Source organism: Typopeltis vanoorti, chromosome 18, assembly GCF_054136105.1.
Source record: "Typopeltis vanoorti isolate ZY-2024b chromosome 18, IOZ_Tvanoo_1.0, whole genome shotgun sequence".
Taxonomy (NCBI): Eukaryota; Metazoa; Arthropoda; class Arachnida; order Uropygi; family Thelyphonidae; genus Typopeltis; species Typopeltis vanoorti.
The window spans coordinates 6,466,694-6,484,122 of NC_143566.1; the positions used below are offsets into that span (position 1 = coordinate 6,466,694).

General features: G+C 37.9%; 1 protein-coding gene across 2 annotated transcripts in view; it reads left to right on the forward strand.

Moving 5' to 3' along the window:
- LOC150096472 (ephrin type-A receptor 4-A-like) overlaps positions 1-17,429 on the forward strand; it is a 709,579-nt gene that overhangs the window by 412,140 nt on the left and 280,010 nt on the right. For both annotated transcript variants that reach the window (XM_090407961.1, XM_090407962.1), the window contains exon 9: positions 8,397-8,458. In XM_090407961.1, coding sequence (XP_090264087.1) covers positions 8,397-8,458 — 62 coding nt within the window. The remainder of the gene's footprint in view (positions 1-8,396; positions 8,459-17,429) is intronic.

Below are 17,429 nucleotides of genomic sequence, written 5' to 3' on the forward strand. Positions count from 1 at the left end.
TGTCCATGGATTTCTTCTTACGATATGTTCCATTTATTTACCACGTGGTTTTGAGTAAAATGAGATTGACCTTGATAATCTTATATTGCAACTGCTTAATCCCATGCTTCTTATGAGTGAGTTTTAATGTACACAGTGCTTTGTGGGGTACTGCCAACACAAATGAACCGGCTGCATCATTGAGTGAATGCTCGACATTCATTATTATTATTATTATTTGACACCTCCAGGGAGTCCAAAGACTCATCAAGGGAGGGCACCTGCTCTGCAGCTCTGTCTCCACCACTCAATCCACCAACTGACCGCAGCTACACCCAAAGCCATCTACCGCCAACGACCACTACTATTTCCACAGACAATCACAAACATCCATGCCCACGGCAGGATTCGAATCTGCAGCCTTTTGGATGGAGAGCGGATACATTAATCACTCAGCCAGCCAGGCTGGCCAAGTTCTCTTCTTACCTCCAGCGTCTTAATAATAGACTGAATACCTGCATTCATGTGTCTGCATATTCATATTGTCTGCATGCAGTAGATCTAACAATCTGATTGTCTGCTCATGCGGGATGTTAAAGAGAACATATATGGAAGAAATAATTTTCCTGTGGTGTGTACTGTGTCCTCACAGAGCCAAGTTTTCCTACATGGATACCCATGTGGAAAATGGGCCAGGCTGACTGGAATACTTTTTATCATCTTGCAAAATTTAATTCTGAAGCAGTTAGTCAAACAGCTATTATTGAAGAGGTGAAATATGTAATAGAGTGTATTGTGTAGGCAACAACAGCTGCAATTCCAAAAGATCATCTCAATTTTCAATCTCTCCTAAGACTCAGTGGAACCTTAATGCCAAGCAGCCAAAAAATATCAAGCAAGATTATTTCGTAGATACCCAACAATATCAAATCTAATAGTTTTTAAATGTGCTCTGGCTAATTTTAGCATGTTATATGATTCAATTTACATCACCAATTAATCAAAACAAAAACTGTTTGGGATAAAATCTGGAATATGAAAAGGAGATATAGCATGCACCTTTTGTCTACTTTGGACCATAATGGATGTATTTTTACTGATCCCAAAGCTACTGCAGATACTTTGGAAGACCATTTTACTAGAATCTCTGCAATAGCTTCATGTCCTCCAGGTTTTTATTATTGAAAGAACAACAAGAGAAACATTGCCCAACTTTTCTACAAGGAGGACTATATTACTGCACAATAAGACATTTGTTAAGGAGGAAGCAAAAAAGAGCTCTTTTACTCTCTCTCTAACACACAATCTGTTCAAAGTGTTTGATGGCATTCATTATGAGATGATAAAATGTCTTCCGTCATGTTCTCTGGAACTACTTTTAGATTCCAGATTCCTGGCATAAATAAATTGTGACTGCCATCCCAAAAACAGGAAATAATCCATCAAAAGCAAGCACTTATCGACCTATTGCTCTGACCAGCTGTCTCTACAAGATATTGGAGAAAATGGTAAATGCCAGACTTATATGGGATTTAGAAATGAACGATCTTCTCTCCAGCACACAATGTGATTTGATACACAGCATTCAATGTTGGACCATTTGGCCATTTATTATTATTATTATTATTAAACAAGACCTCATGGAGTCAAAGACTCATCCAGGAGGTCCTTTTATCATACACACATCTCATCATACCGTGTCTTAAATACACTCAAACTCCTTGCAGACACCACACTCTCAGGCAAGGCATTCACAACTCTGCACGAAAAAACCTGCCTCTCACTCTCCCCTACTCGCATCCTCTTTATACAGTTTCCAGGGACGACCTCTGGTTCTCCCCTGATCTCCTACTATTCTCCATTTAGGAACATGTAAGAGATGCATTTTTGAAACATCTGGTTTCAGTGTCCTTTGACATCAGAAAACTTGTCACACAGCATGGAGGTATGAAAAAATAATATACCTTTATAACTTGGGTCTAAAAGGACACCTTCCCTTTTTATTAAAAATTTTCTGTCTAGCCAAGAGTTCCAAGTCTGATTGAGAAGCATGTTATCTCAGTTACATCAAAAAGTGTTCCCCAAGGCTCTGTCTTAAGTGTGACCCTTTGCTATTAAAGTTAATTCAATTACTGAATAGCTTCCTCCCACAGTAGGCAATACTCTATATGTTGATGATTTCATAATTTACTGTCAATTGTATAACATGATGGTCATAGAAAAACTTCAACAAGCAATCTCTTTATGAGTTCTTAGTAACAGGTTCAGGTTTTCAACAGAAAAAAGTGTCCGTGTACACTTTGCTGAAAACACAGTCTTCATCCAGATATTGGGTTAAGAATTGGACAAAGTATTATTCCGGTAGTAGCAGCAGAAGCCAAGCTCTTAAAACTCATCTTTGACAGAAAGATTAGTTTCTTTCACACATTTATCTGCTTAGGGAAAAGTTCAAGAAAGCTTTTATTCTCCTTCACACCCTATCTGCTACTGAATGGGATGTGGATCAAACCAATTGTGAAATGTTTAGGCAAATTAGTTGGGCATGTAAAAAGAAGGTGATCCCAATGGAAGACTTTAATAATAGGAATATACACTGGAAGGAGGAGGAGGAGATAGTGTATGGGAACAAAGAGAGCGAGTTTGTGGAATGTCTGAGAGATAAGTATCTTAAGCAGCATGTGATTGAAGCAACTGGAGGCTTTAATGTTTTGGATTTGGTGATAACTTCACAAGATGTAGTTGTTAATGAAGCGTTGACACTGCCATCGATTGGTGAGAGTGATCATGAGGTACTTGTTTGTGAAGTGATGAAACAAGAAAAAGGTCACTGCCGAAAATGGATACATATGGAAGTATAAAGCAAATGATTATAGGAAGTTCTGTAGCCACTTAACATCAGTACGTTGGGTAGATGAGCTGAGCGAAAAAGATATTGACAATGCATGGAAACTCACAAGGCAGTGTCTGACAAAAGCAATACATGCCTGCATACCAAGGGTTAAGTGAGTAAATAGAGTGGGAGTGAAATGGATGAACAGTAAAATTAAAAGCAAGCTGTGCTGGAAAAGAAAATGTTATGGAGGAGGTACAAGGCAGTTGGTGGTGATTGGACCCATGAAGAGTATAAAGTGCAGGCTACAAAGGTGATGAGCATGCAAGAATAATTATAGCAGATTAACATTGGTGGATAGTCATGGCAGCAGACTAACAGCTGCAAAGGATATAGTGGAATTATTGAATGATAATTTTATCAGCATATATCATATTGATGTCAATGATGCAGTGGAATATATAGAAGAGAGGCAAGTATTAGGAGAATTGGAAGTGAAAGAAACAAAGATGTATCAGATGCTTGGGCCAATGTTGTTTAATTTGTATATAAATGATATAGGAAATGGCTTAAAGGGAGATATTCAGTTGTTTGCTGATGATGCAAAGTTGTGTAGTGCAATAAAAAATCAAGCTGATGTTGAAAGTTTGCAGGAGGATTTAAATAAGCTGGTAAAATGGGCAAAAGAAAATGGATGTCAGTTCAATGTGGAAAAGTGTAAAGTCATGCATTTTGGGATTAAAAGATTACCAGCTGTGTACTACATCGATGGAAAGGTACTCCAAGAGATTGATGAGGCTAGGGACTTAGGGGTATTGGTAGATAGGGAGATGAAGTTCAGAGGACACATTGCTAAGGTGTCCAAGATTGCACATAGGATTACTTGGTTGTTGAGGAACACACTGACATCCAGAGATAAAGAGGTTATTATTCCCCTTTATAAAGCATTGATACTTCCACATTTGGATTACTGTGCTCAGGTCTGGTCACCTGGATTCCTTGGAGATGAGGAGGCTGTGGAGAGGGTTCAGAGAAGAGTGACCAAGTTGGTGAGTGATATAAAAAATGCTCCCTACATTGATAGATTGAGAGCTTGTGGATTGCAGAGATTGGTTGATAGGCGAAGAAGAGGGGATATGATAGAAACATTCAAATTACTAAAAGGTTTTTATAGGATTGATGCAGGGGAAATGTTTCAGCTGTGTGACAGTGATGGAAGAACAAGAGGCCATCTCTGGAAATTAAAGAAGAGTGTGGTTAACAAAGGTGTCAGAACAAGGTTTTTTGCCTGGAGGGTGGTGAATGAGTGGAATTCATTGCCTGACTTAGTTGTGAGCTCTTTGTCTGTAAATGAATTCAAGAAGAGATATAACAGATATTGTTTTGCTAGTTTGGGTCTCCCGCGATGAGTCTACTGACTCCATGGAGATACCCGTAATAATAATAATAATAATAAAGAAAGAAAAGGTGCAGTATGAGAGGAGATTGGCTGGTCAGGCCAAGGTTAACTCAGGGAATTTTTCTGCTACATGGTAAGCAAGAGCAAGAATAATTATAGCAGATTAACATTGGTGGATAGTCATGGCAGCAGACTAACAGCTGCAAAGGATATAGTGGAATTATTGAATGATAATTTTATCAGCATATATCATATTGATGTCAATGATGCAGTGGAATATATAGAAGAGAGGCAAGTATTAGGAGAATTGGAAGTGAAAGAAACAAAGGTGTATCAGATGTTGGTTGGGTTTGATGTGAATAAGGCTGTGAGAATGGATGACATTTCACCATGTGTTCTTAAGGAATGTGTACCACAGTTGGCTATGCCCTTGACTTGGTTATTTAATGAATGTCTTGCAGTGGGTAGGGTGGTTCCAAAGGAATGGAAAGAAGTCAAAATAGTACCACCCCACAAGCATAGTTCTAAGACAGAAGTCTCCAACTATAGGGCCAGTCTGTATAACTGTTGTTGGGGGTCAAGGTGTTGGAGAGAGAGAGATGGAATAGAATGCAGGATTGGGTTGATGGACCATCATAAAGAATGGTCAGCATGGATTCGTAAAGGGTAGGTCCTGTTTCAGTAAGTTACTTGCATTTTATGATAAGGTGACAAGTGTGTTAGATAAGGGAGAATCATATACAGTGATATTCTTAGACTTTGCAAAAGCATTTGATAGATTACCACATTCTCATCCTCTGCAGCTTGATGTACAAGCTGCAGAGGATGAGAATAGATAGCATATTGGTTAATGGATCAGAAATTGGCTCTCTGAACAATACTAGCAGGTTGTGTATGATGGAGCAGTGTTCCAAAAAAGAAGAGCAACCAGTGGCATGCCCCCAGGGTTCTGTTCTTGGGCACCTGCTGTTTAACTTGTTTGTAAATGATATATCATGTGGACTGACTGGGGTTCTTCAGTTATTTGCTGATGATACAAAGTTGAAAAGAATTATAAGTAGCACTGATGGGATTGGACCCGTGATGATGTTAATTCTCTTCAAGAAGTTTTGAATAGACTTTTTACTTTGACAAAGGAGTGGGGATAGTTTTCAATATCTATAAGTGCAAGGTGTTGCATTTTGGAGTGCAGAAATATAATGCTGTGTATCAGTGGTGCCGTACTGCAGGAGATGGATGAGATCAGAGATTTGAGAGTGATGGTTGACAGACTGAAGTTTATAGGCACATTGCTAGTATTGCAAAGGCTGCACGTTGTAGTGCTGCTGTCATAAGAAGTACGCTAATATGTAAGGATCAGGAAGTGGTTGTGCCACTGTATAAGGCACTAGTCAGACCATTGGACTTTTTTGCTTAGATCTGGTCACCTGGTTTTCAATGTGATGTGGACACATTGGAGAGAGTCCAGAGATGAGCGTCTAAGACAATATCAGGACTTTGGAATGCTGACTATGGAGAGGTTGAAGAAATATGGATTGCAGAGTTTGGTGGATAGGAGGAAGAGAGGTGATATGATAGAGACATTGAAGTTAGTGAGAGGATTTTATCAGATTAATCAAGAGGAGATTATAAAATGAGTAGTTGGTTAGAGGGAAAGAAAGGTCATTCCTGGAAGTTGTGTAAAAGTGTGGTGAGGAGGGATGTGAGGAACAGATTTTTTACATGGAGAATTGTCAGTGAATGGAACTCATTACCAGAATGTGTTGTTAATTCAAGGAGTATTAAGGATTTTAAGATTCTATATAATAAATATGTTGTCAGTTGAATGAACCTCCCACGATGAGTCTGCTGACTCCATGGGGAGTGTTATAATAATCATAATAACCTTCATTGCTTCATCTTTATTAGTGCATATATGTTCAAATTTAGATTATTGGTCCCAAGGCTATGATTTCACAAGGCTGAGTAGTCTATAATGGTTGGATCCTATTTGTCCTCATGAAATATGGATATCTACTCTTGCTTTTTTCATATTGCTCATTCAAAGTCTTTATGTAAAAGCAAATGAACCTGCTCTGTTACTTAGAAACAGTTTCTTCTCAACTATATCCTGAAGATGGTCTCTTCCAGAGCATCCTATGTGGACTGGGCATCTTTTCTCTACTATGGGAGGTTCAGTATCAGACACACACACATTAGACTGCCATCCATCCCTTTGGTATGCATATTAAAGAGATTATGCATGTCACTGGCATGAATGTTGACAACAATACCTGCACCAAACATAACAGCATTCTGCCATCACAAGTTTATGTTCCTTCATTCAATTCTCACTGCCAACTAAGGAAGTTTTGCACCCTTTCTTCTGTCTATATGCAGCTATTTAATGCACACCCACAGCAGAATAGTGTGATTTCCTTCCCATCTGTATTGATGGTTCAAGATTCTGAGATCCCTGTTGGCTGTTCTGCTGTATTATCTGACTTTAAAAAAAGTCAAAATACAAGTTTTTAACTTTTTCTTTTAGTTTTTAACCTGCAGAGATAAAAGAATTATCATTCCATTGTATAAGACCCTGATCAGACCACACTTAGACTATTGTTCTCAGATTTGGTCCCCAGGATTTGAAGGGGATAAATTGACTGTGGAAAGGGTACAGAGGCAGATAACAAAGATGGTTTTAGGACTATACAATATGAGTTATGAGGATCGACTGAGGGAATGTGGACTGCAGAGTTTGGTGGATAGAAGGAGAGGTGATATGATCGAGACTTTTAAACTGTTGAAAGGCAGTTACAGGATAGACATTGGAGAGTTCTTTCACTTGGTGGAACAGCGGGAAGGAGCGATGACAAGGGGCCATTCATGGAAGTTGCGAAAGGAGGATGTGTACAGGAGGGTGAGGAGTGGTTTCTTTGCATGGAGAGTGGTTGAACCTTGGAATGCATTGCCTGAGAGAGTGGTTGGAGAAGGAACGGTCAATGGGTTCAAGGAGTGGTATGATAAACTTTGTGTTTCCTAGAAACAACCTCCCACGGTGAGTCTTTTGACTCCATGGAGGCCTGGATAATAATAATATTTACTAATTTCTCTTAATTACTGTTTATTATTACCTCAACTACTGCTGTAACCTGCTGGTTTGGTGCAGTATGACCTTTGCTGTGCTTGGCACCAATAAATCCTTAATCTAGCAGTGTAACATGTTTTAGAAATCCATCCTCATTATTATTATTATTATTATTATTATTTGACACCTCCAGGGAGTCCAAGACTCATTGAGGGAGGGCACCTACTCTACAACTCTTGATCTCCACCACTCAGCCTCATCTACCTGTCATCCACCAACTGCATTATCTACACAAATGCCATCTACAGTCCACCACCACCACTAGTATTTTTCACAGACAATCACAAACATCCATGCCGAAAGCAGGATTCGAACCCACAGCCTTTTTCCTGGAGAGCGGATACGCTAACCACTCGCCAACCAGGCTGGCATTATAATAATAAAACCCTTCAGATTGGTTATAGAATGATTTTCTTGCCTTGTTTTTGGCCTGCTCCTCATTTTTTCAAATGGATTGCTTTTGATGTGCAGCTCCAATTTGGAAATCACCAGAAGTTCATTGGAGCTGAACTGGACTGAGAGGAATATTCACCATCTTTTTTCACTTCAACAACAATCAGTCAAGAAGTTGGATTTCCACTGTCATCCTTAAAGATAACTGTGGAACGTAGATCTCTGGCAATAAAAATAATATATTTTTATTATTATTACTAATTACTCACATGATTGCTAATACCTAGGAAAGTACCTTATGGTCACTTTTACCATCAGCAAATTGGAGAAAATTCCTATGTCATATTTAAAGCATAATTTGACTTCTAAGGTTCAAATCCTGCCATGGGCATGGATGTTTGTGATTGTCTGTGAAAATACTAATGGTGGTGGTGTAGATGATGATGATGGCAGTTGCGGTTCATTGTAGTTGGTGGATTGAGCAGTGGAGACAGAGAGTGGTAGAGCAGGTGCCTTCCCCTCTATGAGTCTTTGGACTCCCTGGAAGTGTCACATAATAATAATAAATCCAAGAATGTATTTATTTATTTATATTTAATAAATTCATGGATATATTTTAGGAATATACAATATTCCTCAATTTACTCTATGTAAATGTTCTTTTCCAGGAATTCTAGTGTTTCAAAAAAGAAACCTCCAGATGAAAAGTTGGAATATCATAGCTGGGAAAGTAAGGGAGTCAACAGTTATTTTATGGTTTACTTTGCAGCCATCTTTTTTTTTTTAATATAATTAAATGCTTGGAAAGCTTTTTAGTATATTTTATACTTGAAATTTTCTTCTTCCAACATTTAAGCTGTAAACCTTTAGCGATTAGTATAACTTCACATAATCTATAGAAGTTTATATTTGACATGAAATTACTTACATTTTTCTTTAGTCCTTTATCCAAGTGTTAGCAAACAACAGTTTGCATATGAAGTATCTCAGCATTTAATATACTTATATGTCATCATCATCATGAGCCATGGGCTCGCTGCCCATTGGTGTCTGATGCCTCCTTCGCTATTCTCTTCCACCTTTTTTTGTCCAGTGCACAGTGTCGCAGTTTCTGTAAACCCATTCCACACCAGTCCTTTATGTCATCTATCCATTCTCTGTATGGTCTGCCTCTTCTGTTTACATCATCCATAATAACAAACATGAATGTCCTTATCTTCCAGTCCTCACTCATTCTGCAGATGTGTACAAATAATTGCAGCTTCTGTTGTATAATCTTCTGCATTATATTCTTCTTTGGTTGTATCTTCCAATAGAGCTCTTCATTTGTGATTTTCTGGACCCATCCTGTTCTTAGAATCTTCCTGTAACAAGTTCTTTCAAATGCCAAAATTCTTTATGTAGTGCTTATTGACTGTGTATCAATTGATGTAGTATACAATAATGCAAACTACACTGCCATATGACAGTGGAGAGTTGGGAACTAGAGGGCCATAAGATGTGTAGTGTTGGAAAAGAGCTCTGGAAAAGATAAGTGCTATTTTGAGTAATAATTGACAATATTTCATGAATTTTAGTATTGTACTATTTATTTTTGATAATGAAGTGTGTATGCATAATTTTTGGTGTGATTTATTAGTAGAAATTGCCTTCTTTAAATAGCACACAATGGTGGTACTCACGAAGTCAACCACTCAGGCATCAACCGGTGCAACTAGACAAGCACTGTGAAAATCAAGTGGCATTAACAACATAGACTTTCCAAAAATGATTCAATGTCATATGCATGGTGGAGCGTGAGAAATGTTTGTGGAGGGGGGGGGAAGAGAATGAACAGGAGACAAGAGAAAGTCTGGATTTGTTGGAAGTGTGATATATTATTATTAGACCACAAGGCAATGAATGTGAAGGAGATGGAAAAGATAAAAGATGGCATAAATTAGAGAAATGAAATGAAAGTTAGTGAAACTGAGGGAGTGAAAGAACGCAAGAATGTAGAAGTGAAAGTTAGTGATAAGGGAGTGAAAGGAAGTACGAATGAAAGGAGGTAGCAAGACTGCAGGAGTGACACATAGTGAAATTGTTGGAATGGAAGATTTGATGTAACAGTTATTAAAAATGAAATGAGGAATATGCAAAGTAATATTACATGTTTAGTGGAAACTAATGAAAGTGTGAAAAATAATAGATTGAAAGAAAACAAGGTAAAAGAGGTGACTTGATTTTTTGATTCCAGGATAACAGTGTATGGAGATTCCATAAGGTTTGCTATCCAGGAGGGAGAATGAGTAGGATGATTCAGGCAATGGACATGAGGAAGAAATGATCAAGAGAATTAATAGTGGTTTTGGAGACAAATGATCGAAGTGGACATAAGGAGCATGTTAGGGTGAATATCAGGAGGTTATTGAGAAGAGTGAAAGATAACTCCAGAAGGCTTAAAATTTTTCCATCCTGCTTTTATTTTAGCTGAAATTTCAAATCAAGTTTATAATTGTTGGTAATGTTGTTGTTATGTGCCATCCAGTCATTTTTGACTCTTGGTGATCCTGTGAACAGAGGTGCACTATCTCACTTGTCCTTTCTTTCAGTAATTGTAAATTCATGTTGTCCATTCAACTCTTTTGTGGGCTTCCTTTTCTTCTCATTCCCTCAATCTTCCCCAACATAACTGCCTTTTCCAATGATTAATCACTTCACATAATATGACCAAAGTGCATCAACTGTTTAGTGATCATTATCTCCAAGGAGCATTATGTCTTTATACTTTCTAAAGTCTTTTTATTGTTCATTTGCAGTCAATCTCCATGCCCATAATTCCAATAAATAAATTTGCTTTATGTCTTTCTTGTTAATAATCTAGCTTTCACACCCATACATCACTAATGGAAATACCATTTCTTTGACAATTCTAACTTTTGTGACCTTAATCACACCTCTATCTTTCATAATTTTTGCCACATTTAACATTGCTTTTTTCCCCATGACTATCCTTCTTTTAATTTAATCTTGATATTTACCATCATTTCTGATTCTGGACCCCAGTAAATCATAACTTTCAATGATTTCTGTTTTATTTCTCTATTATAAATTGATTTAAACTGTCAAAAGTCACCACTTTTGTTTTGCTGATGTTTAAATTAAGCCCGACTTTGCTACTTTCTATTTTCTACTTTCTATCTTAACCAATGGAATTAACTGCTCCAGTTCTTCCTTGGTTTCTGCTATGAGGGTTGTATCATCTGCATATCTTAAATTATTTATTTTTCTGTCACCAATCCTAATTCCAGCTGGATCTTTGTCTAAATCAGCCATTCTCATAACATATTCACTGTAAATATTTAAAAGGTAGGGCGACAGTATACAACTCTGCTGCACCCCTTTTCCCACTCTAACATTGTCTGTTTCTCCAAAGACTATTTTTACTAAAGCTTCTTGGTTGTCATACAGCTCTCTTATCATGAGAATTGGATGTTCAGTTATTCCTACTGATCTGATTACAATCCGAGTCTGTTGGTATCCACACAATCAAAAGCTTTCTTATAATCAATAAAACAGACGAATACTTCCTTCTTAAATTCTCTTGTTCTTTCTATAATCCATCTCATGTATTTTGGTATTTGGATGAATACTGATGTTTTCCAATCTCTAGGCCAGTGTATTTTTTTCTGAACCTGTTGACAAATTTTAGCTAATATATTCACTACTTCATCCCCAGTTACTCTCAACAAATTCTCTCCTTTTAAATTCTTCTTCAATATTATTATTATTAACACCTGACCTCCATGCAGTCAGAGACTCATTGTGGGAAGTACAAGTTATTGCACACAATGCTCATCTAACTGTGCCTTAAAATGATCCACACTCTATGCAAAGAACCTACTCCTTTGCTCACACCCTCTTTATACAGTTTCCAGCAGTGGCCTCTTGTTCTACCCCCCCCCCCTCTCATTCTATGAAAAATCTCTTCCATATCAACCTGATAATAACCTGACTAGCTTATATGTCTCAATCATATCCCCCCCCCTTCCTCCTGTTCAGGAGGCTTTGCAATTTACATTCTTTTAATCTGTCCTTGTACTCAAAATTCCAAAGACCACTGACAATCTTTGTAAATCTTCTCTGGACTCTTTCCAACATATCTTGGTCACCATGAAAGCCTGGCGACCAGGTCTGTGCACAATAATCCATATGAAGGAATTCCTGATCAAGGAATTATATAAATGGCATCATAACCTCTTTATTTCTGCATGTGAGGATCCTCTGCATCATTGCCATTATCCAATGAAACATCTTCACAACTTGTGCAATGGGGCCCCTGCATTTCAGGTCCTATTGTTCACCACCACTTCCAGATCTCCCATTTCCTCTACCTACTTCAAAGTTTATACTCTGCATCCCATTGTTGCTTGCCAAATTTCAAAGCCTTATACTTTGCAACATTCCACTTATCTTTCCACTTACCTGCCCATTCATGCAATCTATTCAAGTCTTCTTGTAAGGCAGTAACAGCTGCTTGATTCTGCATTGCTCTCCCTTCAATTTTGCATTACCTGCAAACAGCTGCATATCACTAGTTAAATCCATCACAATATCATTGATATACAAATTGAACAACAATGGTCCAAAAACTGACCCCTGCGGTACACCACTAGTGATCTTCCTCTTACAGGATTTCACACCCATGTGCAACTTTCTGATACCTATCTAACAGCCAGTCGCTGATTCAACTTAGAAGTCTGATATCCAATCCCATCTGTTTCAATTTATTTAACAGCTTCTCGTGTAGCAGTCTATGAAAAGCTTTTGCAAAATCCAAGTACACCACTGTATATGCATTTCCTCTGTCAAAGATATTCGTCACCTTGTTATAGTGCATAAGTAAGTTAGTAAAACATGATTCTCCCCTTAACAAATCCATGCTGATAACCACAAAGAATACTGCTATTTTCAAACCAGTTCTGCATCCTACTTCTCACCAATCTCTCTAGTACCCTCACCACAACTCCAGATATACAGATTGACCTATAATTTGAAGCGACAGCCTTATCTGTGAACAATTTATATGAACAAATAATATGAACAATTCACCTTCTTTCTACTCCCTTGGAACCTGTGCTGTTGCAAGACTCTTATTAAACAGGCATGCCAATGCTACTGCCAATTTCCTGGAACATTTCCTTAGGATGTGTCATCAAATCCTATTGCCTTATTGACATCAAGGTTATTTATTTCCTCAAATACCTCCTGCCCACTCACTATTAAGTCATCCTCTCCTATGTCCTATACACTTAAGTTCCTGATGATTTTATCCTGATCAAGATGAAACACCCTTATAAATTGATCACTGAATACCTCAGCAATGTCTCCTGCTGCAGTTACCATTCTACAATTTTCATCTGTTAACATCATTAGACCATGATCAATCTTTCTTCTACTTGCTACATATCTAAAAAAACTCTGTAGTGTTTTTCTTCACCCGATTTGCCAATTTCTGCTCATACTCTATTTTTGTTTTCCTTACTAACTGAGTCATTCTCCTGGCTTGTTCTTTATACTCTTCATGTAACTGATTATTATTATATTCATCTCATACTTCCTCCAAAGTACTTTCTTTTTCCAGATTTCATGCTTAAGCTCCACATTCATCCATTTTACACTTACCTTGTTCAACTTTTTGGCCTTCAAAATACATTCACACATTGATGATGTTATGTGTTTCGTTGTCAGTTCCAAAGCAGCATTTATTTCTTTACTGCTCAAATTCCATGCTATAGCTCCAAGCTGTTTCCTAAGCTTGTCATAATCACCAGCCTTATAATTTCATATACATCCTTTCCTCACAGAAGTCTGCATAACTAGCCACAACACAGGTGATCACTCTCACCAGTTGGAGGAAAGTTGCACTCATAGTTGCATCCTCTGATGAAATGATCAGATCTAAAACTCTAGATTCTTGTATGCCCTTCTTTACATGCTACCTGAGATAGTTATCTCTCAATATCTCAAATTCATTTTCCTTATTCCCAAAAGATATCTCTTCTATACCACCATAATTAAAATCAGACATAATTACCTTTCTTTTGTTCACTAATCCAAGTTGATTATACATTTCTTTATCACCACCCTTCACATTTCTGGGCCTATAGCAACATCCAACTAAATATGTATTCCTGTCAACCTCCACATTACATCACATTGCCTTATACCATTGTATAAGGCAATGTGCTGTAATTTTCATCTGCTATCATCAGCAGTACTCCTCTTCCCCCCCCCCCTCTCCCTTGTTGTCCTTTCTATCCTTACAAAAAATACTCCATCCTTCCATTTCTATTCCTGTTAGAATATCATCTTGATTAAACATTGTTTCACTTATTCCAGTGATTTTGGGGCAAATAAACTGTCAGTCAGTGAAACCATTGATCTCTCTTATTTCTAATATTTCTGCATTTGTAAATAAAATCAGTGTATTTTGGGGTCTAATACCAGTCCTATCCAAGCCAATTGTTGGTTGTGATTTCCCCACCACACTTGCCCAATCACCTTTATCACCACTTACCACATTTATACACTCAGTGTCAACTTCCCCACCCACATCTCAATATACTCCATCTTCATACACACATTCACTGCCACTTTCAACATGCACTCTCCCTATGCCATGTCTCCCTGTTCACCCCAGCCTCCCCGTTTCCCTGTTCCTCTTGCATTTACATTCTCTTTTTATTTCTAACACTACTACTACTGTTTCCACTGCCAAGCACTTCTGTCTCTTCGATACCACTCTCCTGATATTTCACTTAATCTCTTACTTCTGATTTTTTACATGCATCACACACACACAGTACTTCCATCCAGAAACACTTTCTCCAGTTCACTCACTTCAAAGCCATTCAAATGCAACCCATCCCTGCTATAAAATTCCATTCTTCCCTCAAACACATGCTATACATCTGTAAACTGTACTCCCTTATCTTCACACAGCTCATCTGGCATACCATTTGTGATTCTGGCTATCCATCTCAACTCATGATTGTCATATCTAGTCAACACACTGACAACCTTTCCCACTGTTATCTTTCACTCTTCTCAATAACCTCCTGATATTTGCCCTCACATGTTCCTTATGTCCACTTAAATCATTTGTCCCCACAACCATCACAATTCTCTTGCTAATGTTCAAAGCATGAAGCTAAGGATAGCAGACCTTATGGTCTCTCTCTCATTAATTAATCCTCTAACAATGTAATCTCCATACACTGCTATTCTCAAATCACTCGTCATCTCTTTTATCCTTTTTTTTTCTTTCATTAGTTTCCACTAAACATCTAATATTACCCTGCATATTCCACATTTCATTTTTCATTTTCAATAACTGTTTCATCAAGTATAGCATTCCGACAATTTCATTCTGTCACTTCCGTAATCTTGCTGCCTCTCATTCTGCCGCAACTTTCTTCTGTTTTCCTTATTCATACTTCCTTTTGCTCCCTTATCACTAACTTTCACTTACTTCTACATTCTTACATTCTTTCACTCCCTCTGTTTCACTAACTTTTGTTTCATTTTCATTTCTTTCATTTATGCCATCTTTTTTCTTTTCTGTCTGTTCTGCATTCATTGCCTCATGGTCTAATAATATATCACACTTCCTTCAAATCCATACTGTCTCTCCTCTCTGTTCATTCTCTCTCTCTCTCTCACCCCCCCCCACTCGAACATATCCTTTACACTCTGCCATGCATATATATTACACTCGCGATATCGAATCATTTTTGTGAAGTCTATGTTGTTAAAGCCACTTGATTTTTGTGGCACTCACCTAGATGCCCTGGGCCATGTCTGTGTTGTTGACCTTGTGAGTACTGCCATTGTGTTCTGTTTAAAGAAGGCAATTTCATTTAATAAATCACTCAGAAGTCATACCAAAAGTAATGCAGACACACTTCTTTATCAAAAATAAATGGTACAACACTTTTTAGTGTTCTACCATTTATTTATTATTCAAGAAATATTGTCAGTTATTACTCAAAATAGCACTTATCTTTTTTGGAGCTCTTTTCCATCACTAGACACCTTACAGACCTCTTATGGCCTCCCTATGGCAATATAGATTGGAATGCTATCTCTTTATTCCAACCTATATCATCATAATTAAAATCGCCCATAATAATCACCCTTCTCCTGTTCATTAATCCAAGTTGTTTATACATTTCTTTATCACCTCCCTCCACATTCCCTGACATATAGCAAATTCTAACTAAATATATCCTGTCAACATCCACCTCACGGCATGCTGACTCAGAACCGTTACCATTATTTACATCTCACCTTTCTCCTTTGTGAACAGACCGTTTCCTGAAATGGCTTTGCTTGAAAAAGTTTGAGTTTTAGATCATATTTCTGGATTCAAAACATACAATGTGATATAAATAAATAAAAATGAAAAAAGAAATACTTATATGAAATCATTAATCCATTCATGGTAGTCATGTACCCTAGTTTACAATCTTCCCTCAATTTTCTTGGGTGGGATTTGCAAAAAATAAATAAATAAATAAATAAATAATATGATGATAGATTGAATTGAGAACATGTGGGCAGGGAGATTATTATTATTATTCAGGCCTCCATGGAGTCAAAAGACTCATCGTGGGAGGTCCTTCCTAAGAACATAAAGTCTGTCAAGACTCATTGAGGGGAGGTCCTCCCTAAGAAACACAAAGTCTATCATACCCTTAAACTCATTGACCATTCTCGCTCTCACCACTCCATCAGGCAATGCATTCCACGGTTCAACCACCCTCCATGCAAAGAAACTACTCCTCACCCTCTTGCTCACAGTTTCCTTTCGTAACTTCCAGGGATGGCCTCTTGTCATCACTCCCTCCTGCTGTTCAACCAAGCGAAAGAACTCCCCAGTGTCAACCCTGTAACCACCTCTCAACAGTTTAAAAGTCTCAATCATATCACCTCTCCTTCTTCTATCCACCAAACTCTGCAGTCCACATTCCCTCAGCCGATCCCCATAACCAAAATTGTACAGTCCTGAAACCATCTTTGTCATCCATCTCTGTACCCTTTCCACAATTAATTTATCCCCTTCAAATCCTGGGGACCAAATCTGAGAACAATAGTCTAAGTGTGGTCTGATCAGGGTCTTATACAATGGAATGACAACTGTTTTATCTCTGCAGGTTAGTGTCCTTCTCATTATTGCAGCAATCCTCTGTGTTACCTTCACCACCTTTGCAAAATGACTCCTAAATTTCAGGTTTCTATCAATCATCAACCCCAGATCTCTTGTCTCCACTACTTCCTCCAGTATAACTCCTCCCATAGAGTATGCAGTGTCCCATCGATGTTTCTGAAACCTGAAGACCTTACATTTTGCTGCATTAAACTGACACCCCCATTCATTTGCCCATCTATCTAGCTTATTCAAATCCTCTTGCATGGCTACCACATCTGCACTATTACTAATAATCCTTCCCAGCTTCACATCTTCTGCAAACAACTGAATATCTCCTTGCAATCCACTGGCAATGTCATTGATATAAAGGTTAAACAATATCGGTCCTAGTACTGAACCCTGTAGTACCCCACTTGTAACCCTCTGCCTCCTTGAAACTGCTCCACCATACACAACTCTCTGATACCTATCAGACAGCCAATCCTGAATCCAGTTGACCAATCCGACA